The sequence below is a fragment of the Echinops telfairi genome, unplaced genomic scaffold (assembly GCF_000313985.2).
Source record: "Echinops telfairi isolate 266 unplaced genomic scaffold, ASM31398v2 ScPeMD7_7424;HRSCAF=8462, whole genome shotgun sequence".
NCBI classification, from domain to species: Eukaryota; Metazoa; Chordata; class Mammalia; order Afrosoricida; family Tenrecidae; genus Echinops; species Echinops telfairi.
This window is the reverse complement of record NW_022111324.1, coordinates 81,532,539-81,540,861: the sequence shown is the minus strand read 5'-3', so window position 1 is coordinate 81,540,861 and position 8,323 is coordinate 81,532,539. Positions and strand designations below refer to the sequence as shown.

General features: G+C 38.4%; 1 protein-coding gene across 4 annotated transcripts in view; it reads right to left on the bottom strand.

Annotated features, from left to right (window-relative positions):
• Window positions 1–8,323, bottom strand: part of CDC42BPA (CDC42 binding protein kinase alpha) — a 303,883-nt gene that overhangs the window by 111,808 nt on the left and 183,752 nt on the right. For 3 of the 4 annotated variants that reach the window (XM_045297994.1, XM_030887740.2, XM_004699965.3), the window contains exons 13-14: window positions 7,004–7,246; window positions 6,662–6,772 (exon numbers count right to left, since the gene is read on the bottom strand). In XM_045297994.1, coding sequence (XP_045153929.1) covers window positions 6,662–6,772; window positions 7,004–7,246 — 354 coding nt within the window. The remainder of the gene's footprint in view (window positions 1–6,661; window positions 6,773–7,003; window positions 7,247–8,323) is intronic. The other variant, XM_004699966.3, reaches the window with a different exon arrangement.

The following is an 8,323-nucleotide window of genomic DNA, read 5'->3' as shown; positions in this document are numbered from 1 at the left end:
CTGGCCGCTGGTTCTCGTCGCCCAGGAAGGAAGTGGAGGAGGCTGCAGACACCGAGAAGGGTGTTGGGTCAGCAAAGTGCGGATGCTGCGACCATGATTTGTATTTTTTGCTGTGTTTTCAAAGTCCCATCATACCAAGATTATAAATTTCTCTGTATTTTCTGCTGGTACTTACATGACTTCTTATTCTATGTTTAAATTAATAATTTATTTGGAATACTTGGTGTATAGAGCGAAGGGGGAAAAATCTAATGGCATCTTCTATATTATGAGGAATCAATGAAAGTTCTAAAAGTACAATTATTTGTTTGTTTTAACTTTTTATTATGAATTAGGTTGGAGTTTAAGTATATATGTTTTTATAAGGTTAAATGAAGGGACAGGATATTAGAGCTAGAACATATAAAAAGAAAGATACTTTTACAATAGCTCAGGGAAGAATAACAAAGATCTAAAATGTGAATTCCTTCATACATATGCTAGAAAAAACCAAATAACTGGTAAGAATGGTTGACTTAAAGTGACTTAAAGAATGGTTGACTTAAAAACCCATGTGCCTTTTACACTTTTAATGTATCCAATTTTTAAAAGAACAATGGAATGCAGGCCAGAAAAATGCCTTTTGGGTGTCCATTATCTATTGGAGTGTCCAAATATTGATGAAGTGCCCACCGCATGCCAGATCTACATTTCCCAGTGGTTTCCAAGGCACTCAGGCATGCATGAAAACCTTTACCTGTATTTAGATGAGCCAGAGTTGACAGACTCTTTCTCTTAAACATTTCTGTGAGAATGCTGTCTCGGACTGCAGGAGCAGCTCTCACCCCGCACTGCTCTACGCTTTTATTTTTCTAATCACAAGGACATCAAAACCTTTAGTCTGCTGTTCTGTGTAGTTTGGCGTGGATAATTGGATAACTGCTGTATTTGCTAGGAAGGTTATAAGCAATTATTCTAAAATTAAAAGCTTAGAAAAATATCACCAAAAAATTAATGAAAAATACTTATCGATTAGGATGTAAAAAGCAAAATAAAATAAAATGCCGATAAACCACCACTAAATGATAGTGATTATTGCAGGCGCTGAAGCTAACTCAATATTATCAACTTAATAACTGTGTAATAAAAATCATATTAAAAATTAAAATAAAACAAACATGATAATCTGAATAGGTACTCCGACCAACAATTTTTGATAAAATTTATTAGTACTTCCAAATACTTTATCGAGCCCCATAATAAAAACACATACAAAATAGTAATTATGATCCTTGAGGCTCAGGATCATAATCTTGAGGGACACCAAAATCAATTGGCATGACACAGCTCACATAGACAACGATCTGCATCTTAATTTGATATGTAGAGACTAGAGTCTTAAGAGGTCAGGAGTGACCATTTAAGGCACAACTACTGATCTTTCCCTGTCTGGCATAGAGAAGAATGATGAAAATTTAAGACACCAGAAAACATTTAGTTCAATAGACGAATGGACCAGGCGAACTTTAGTCTTCCTGGCCGTCAGAACAGATGTAGATGCGACCGTAAATTGACAGGAAGCTGCCAAGAATTCAAGCAGGATTCAGAAGAGGATGGGGAATGAAGGATGTCATTACTGACAATGACACACATGAGGAATTATAGTTGTAAGGCATTTACCTCATTTATATGAAGAAAACTGTAAATCTTTATAAAATACATAAAAGAAGACTTGAAATAACACAAAAATATAAAATACTTGAATGGGAAGATGAACTGTACATGCATTCAGCTTTCCTAAAATTATCTTCCATGCAATTCTAACTAATATCTAAATAAGAACAGCAAAAACTGCATGTGTATGTGTAAATGGAAGCCAATGATTTTAGTTTGTGGGCAAGAATAAACTGGTAAAAAATACCAAATGAAATCTGAAAAGGAGAATAGAAAGAAGGGAGGAGAGTATTTTCATATATTAAAGCATAACCTAATTTTTAATACTTAAAATGTTACTATACAAAGATGAGGACATGAAAAATATCAGTGATCAAATAGAATTCCCCAAACTAATTCTTTATTTCAATATATGCAGCATCATCAATCAGTGAGGAAGGCAGTAACTAATAAATAAATGCAACTAGAACTACCCAAACATAAAGGAACAAAAGATTTTCGCATCATGCCATTTAGCAGAAAGAAATTCCAAATGGATTATGTATTTTTAAAACTGCACAAAAGTATCCAGAAGAGAGTAGAATTACATCCAGGTATGCATCACTTAATATTTATGATGCATTCTATGAAACAGGGCATTATGTTATTTGGCTGATGTGTGGAACTATTTTAAGATTTATGTGAATCTGCTTCCAATTCTCATCTTGCTGCTGCTGCTGAGTACTAGGAGAGGCTGGAGGAACTGCAATGGCTGCAGCAGAAGCTGAGAGGCTATTTACTGATAAGAACAAAGACTATACAGCTTTCATTTTGGATTATACTTCAACACAGAGAAAGCAAAAATCCTCACAGCAAGACCAAAAGATTGAAGTTGCTAAGGATTATGTATTACTTGAATCCTTTGGGACAATGGAATTTCACTGCATGACTTTCTATCTATTGTCTTTGTTAACTCCTACAAAATGACTAAGTGGAAACATGTAAATAAGGTTTATGGAACTCTTGTGGGGTCTGGCTAATTTTGCCAGTCCATCGGGTATACAGGAAGTCATCTCAGAAGCAGGAATGAAAAGAATCTCACAACCATCAAGAAAGAAAAGTCACGAATGAAGTGCATCTTTTGGCCCTGGAGATTCCTGCTCAGAAAAAGGCACTGCGGCACCAGCAGCAGCAATGGAAGTAGCACTGAGAGAAGGGGCGAGAACAGCGGGCTTTCTGGTCCATGAGACAAGGGAAGCTCAGTGCTTACACATGAGGCTGGATTGAACAGTGAGCGCACTTTGCACATTTATCAGCACTGGGAGTTTTTGTAATGCTTGCTGGGGCAGGGCAGAGAAACAGGGCTGCATGGCTGAGAGGCCAAGGACCAGAAGGAAAGTCTGGAGAAGGGAAAGTCTGGATAAGCTGTGGACAAAAGAACCATGTCCCTAAAATGTCAGATCCCAACTAGTATTCCCTCGTAAATGTCATTATCATGCTATATTTCCTTATGTCATAATCACGAATACTGTGCTGCCTGTTGAGTTGTGTGTGACCACTGTGACAGACTATGGTGCCCACAGAGAAGTAGAGTGCCATGGGAAAGACAGGTGGATGTCTGAAGAGGCAGAAAAGGTTGGAGGTGGAGTCATATCTAATAGAAATTGGTCTTAGGATGATGTAGAATTGGAATTTCATCCCCATTATGAAGTCAAAGGAACTCGTTCATGAAGCAGCAATCAAGAAATCTGTTGCAAAAGATGTCTTTAAAATGTTAAAGAGCGAAGCTAACACTTGTACTAGACCCAAGCCATGGCATTTTCAATCACCTCACAGGCATGTGAAAGCTGGTCAATGTATGAGGAACACAGAAAAATCAATGCACTTGAATTTTGGAGATGGTGAAGAATACTGAATATACCATGGACTGCTAGAAGAATCTACCACTCATCTATTAGTTTGTCATACTCTGGTGGCTTGTGTGTTGCTATGATGCTAAATGCGATGATATCTTCTACTGGTATTTCTTTTTTTTTTTTTAATTTATTTTTTGGTATTTCAAATATCAGCAGAGTCACCCAGGGTGAACAGGTTTCAGTGGAGTTCCAAGGTAAGAACAGATTAGGAAGACAAAATAGGCATGGTTTCAAATCAGTAAAGGTGTATGTAAAGGCTGTATACTTTCATCATACTTATTTATTCTGTATTTTGAGCAACTAATTCAAGAACTTGGATTATCTGAAAAAGAACATGGCATTAGGATTGGAAGAAGGCTCATTAATAACCTGAAATATGCAGAAGTCACAACCTTGCTGCTGAAAGTGATGAAGACTTTAAGTACTGGCTGATAAAAATCAAAGACTGCAGCCTTCAGCTATGGATTGCAGCTCAATGTAAAGAAAACAAAAATACCCACCACTAGACAAGTAGACAATGTCATAATGCACAAAGAAAAGATTACAGTTGTCAAGGATTTCATTTTATTTGGCTCCACAATCAGCACTCACGTAGTAAAAATGATAAAGTCAGATATAGTATTGCATTGGGCAAATCTGTTGCACAAGACTTCTCTAGAGTGTTGAAAAGCAAGGATGTTACTTTGAGGATGAAGTTGAACCTGACCCAAAGCAATGGTGTTTTCACTGGCCTGTTAAAACATGTAAAAGCTGAGCAATGAATAAAGAAAACTGAAGAAGAATTGATGCATTTGAATTATGGTGCTGGCAACGAATCTGGAAATTACCATTGACTGCCTGAAGAATAAACAAACGTGCTCTGGAAGATGTAAACTTAGATTCCTCCTTAGAAGTGAGAATAATACTTCATCTTACACACCTTGGACATGGTATCAGGAGAGACCAAGCTCTGGAAAAGGATACCATACTTGGTAAAGTAGAGGGTCAGCAAAAAAAGGGAAGACATTCAAGGAGATGGATTGACACACACTCTAGACTATGCATAGCTATGCAAGGATGGGAGCTGGTATGAAATACAAAGGAAACACGATATGCAAAGGTTCTAGAACCCAGAAAAAGTAGATGCCATAATAATTTAATATTGTGGAACATTATCAATTTAATCTTAATTCACTCACTTTGACATACATAGTATTATTATTAAACAAGCAAACCTTGTTTTAATGTGCTTTGCTTTACAGCACTTCAAAGATAACGAGTAGTCCCCTGGTGGGGACTGAGCATGATAGTAGGCCAGGAGGAAAGTCAAGGGAAATAGCGGAAAGAGCTGGAAGGCAAGGGCATTTATAGAGGGCTAGATAAAGGCATGTACATATGCAAATGTGTTTATATATGAGGATGTGCATATATTTATAGGGTTAGTATTAAGGTAGCAGAAAGACATTGGGCCTCCACTCAAGTACTCCCTCAATGCAAGAATACTTTCTTCTATTAAATTGGCATTCTATGATGCTCACCTTCCCAACACAACCACTGAAGACAAAGTGGGTGAGTAAGCAAATGTGGTAAAGAAAGCTGATGGTGCCCGGCCATCAAAAGATATAGTGTCTGGGGTCTTAAAAGCTTGAAGGTAAACAAGCGGCCATCTAGCTCAGAAGCAACAAAGCCCACATGAAAGAAAGCACACCAGCCTGTGTGATCACGAGTTGTGGAGGGGATTAGGTATAAGGCACCATCAGAACAAAAAATCTTACCATAGTGAATGAGGGGGGGGAGTGTGGAGTGGAGACCCAAAGCCCATTTGTAGGCCACTGGAGATCCCCTTGCATAGGGGTCTCCGGGAGGAGACGAGCCAGTCAGGGTGCGATGTAGCAACGATGAAAAATACAACTTTCCTCTAGTTCCTAAATGCTCCCCTCTCCCACCATCATGATCTGAATTCTACCTTGCAAGTCTGATTAGACCAGAGGATGTACACTGGTACAGATAGGAACTGGAAACACAGGGACTCCAGGCCGGATGATCCCCTCAGGACTAGTGGTGTGAGTAGAGGGAGGGTGGTTGGAAAGGGGGAACTGGTTACAAGAATCTACATGTGACCTCCTCCCTGGGGGGACGGACAACAGAAAAGTGGGTGAAGGGAGACGTTGGACAGGGCAAAATATGACAAAATAATAATTTATAAATTATCAAGGGTTCATGAGGAAGGGGAGAGCGGGGAGGGAGGGGAAAAATGAGGAGCTGATGCTAGGGGCTTAGGTGGAGAGCAAATGTTTTGAGAATGATGTGGGCAATGAATGTACAAATGTGCTTTACACAACTGATGTATGTATGGATTGTGATAAGAGTTGTATGAGCCTCTAATAAAACGATTTAAAAAAAAAAAAAGAATTTCCCTCCCAAGGCAACTTCTCCAGAGACATGCCAGCCCATACCTATTATTATCTCATTCCACACCAACGTCTCCAGAGCAACAGGAGTCTCTTCTAAGTATTTACATGACAGAGGTTTGAGGAACCCTGGTGGCTAGGGATCTAAGGACTCAGCTGCCAACCACAGAGGGTCTGCATCTCTGACACTCCTCCCAGGCAAATTCCTCATACATATGTCCAAGGGAGACAGTCCTAAGTAATTTTAAAATTCCTTCCTGACAGATTTCTTCTCCTTCCTGATAGATTTCTTTGCCCCACTAAACATCTTTCCTTCCCATCCAGCATAATTAGGTCATCTCTAACAGCCCTCCTGGGGGAGCCCAGGTATGGTGGTTAAGCACTCAGTTGCTAAGTGAAAAGTTGGCAGTTCGAGCCCCACCAGCTGCTCTTTGGTAAAAACATGTGACAGTCTGCTTTTCTAATGATTACAGCCTTAGAAATCTTTTTTTTTTTTTAGCCTTAGAAATCTTATGGGACAGTTCTACTCATCCTGTCAAGTTGCTAAGAGTCAGACTTTACCTGACGGCAATTATTTTATTACTTCTATCAGCCACTATTGGTACCTAGTATAAATACTAGATTTGAAATGGCAGCTACGTTCCATTCTACACTAAGCAGAGTTTCTAAATTCCTATCAAGCCTAAACAGAAGAAAAATTAAACTTCACAAATAAAAAGATACCTTCAGTCCTTCCAACTCATTTTCCAGCTGCTTGGAATAGTGCTCACTCTGTTCACGCAATTTCCTGTCTTTAGATGCTTCAGCAGTCAGAGCTTCTGTATGCACTTCCAGCTTTAAAATAAGAAAAGCAGATTTCATGATTATAATTGGTTTCCAAACAAAATAATGTTTGCCTTATGGATATGTACCTTGTGATAGGAAAATAACTCAAACGTAAAATTACTAAAAAACATTACCAAACTAAAAAATAACTAACTTTTACAAATTAAAGAGTGAATATACATTATTTCACTAGTCTGAAAAAACAGCTTTAATAACTACAAAATTTGCCTGACTACTAACCTCTTTTTTGGCTCTTTCTGTTCTGCGTAGTTCTTGCCTTAAGCTTTCAACTTTTTGTACCACCAGGTCCACCTCTTCTTCCTTATCTCGGACATGGCGAGCAAGTTTCTGTTTTTGGGTGTGCAATTCTGTTAGTCGCTCATTGATCTCCATGAATTCCTGCATGGCCAGTTTCCTCTGACAGTGTGCATCTTTCAGCTCTTTGGACTGGTTTTTTAATCGCTCACTAGCCTGGACTAGTTCCTACAGTTTTGCAAAAAGAATATAAGTTACCAATTTTGCAATCTAGAGACCAAATATGGCCATCAAGTTGGTTATTATGAAATCAGTAAGAGCCATAATTATTCATCTCAAGATAAAATGAAATGAAATGAGCTACTTTACAATGATAGGGCATGGTGACCTGGTAATATTCTCAATTCCTTATGCAAATGAGAAGGAACAGCTGATTTAGCTTCCTCTACTGTAGTTTCTACAGATAAAGACTATAGGGGTACTATATGGTCAAAATGAAGATTTTATAAAATCAAGTGGAATTTTTCAGTTTCTTTGATTTTCTTCTAAATCACACTGGATTACATATGATGAAAACAAGGATTTCCCTTGATGTGGGGCTGGGCCAACAGCAAAGACAGAAAGCTAAACCTGAAAGTCCCAAATTGCACTTAGACTCTTAGAAGGGGCTTACGTGGACTCAAGTCCACAGAACCACGTGCATTCCTGCAGAAGGAACTATAAATCTTCATTCAGGAAAAAGAGTCTTAATGAAATTCCATCTTTTTATAGACATGAAGAATAAGCAAATATAAGCACTCTGTCACACACACACACACACACACACACACACACTCCCTAAATATTTAAAGAACTACCACAAGCAAATTATATAGAAAACAATAAAAGAAATATACTACAAAGGCACTTAGATATTAAAACGATCAGCTATGTATGAATGCCATCAATGAATGCCATCTATGAATTATTTGAAAAAAATAAAAATGAAAAAAATGATCAAAAAAATTTTTCCCAAAGGCTAGGCAATACGTTGTCTGTAAGAAACATAAGGGATCAGGTAGCAGACACCAAAGAACAAAAACCATCATTGTGTGACCACCTTCCCCACATAAACGCTGAAGACGAATGTGTGCATAAGTTAAGTATGGTGAAGAAGGCTGATGTTGTCCGGCTATCGAGACCTATAACGTCTGGGGACTTAAAGGCTTGAAAGTAAACAAGTGGCCATCTAGCCCAGAAGCAACAAAGCCCACATGAAAGCAGCACACCAACATGTGTGATCATGAAGGGCCGAAGGGACCAGGC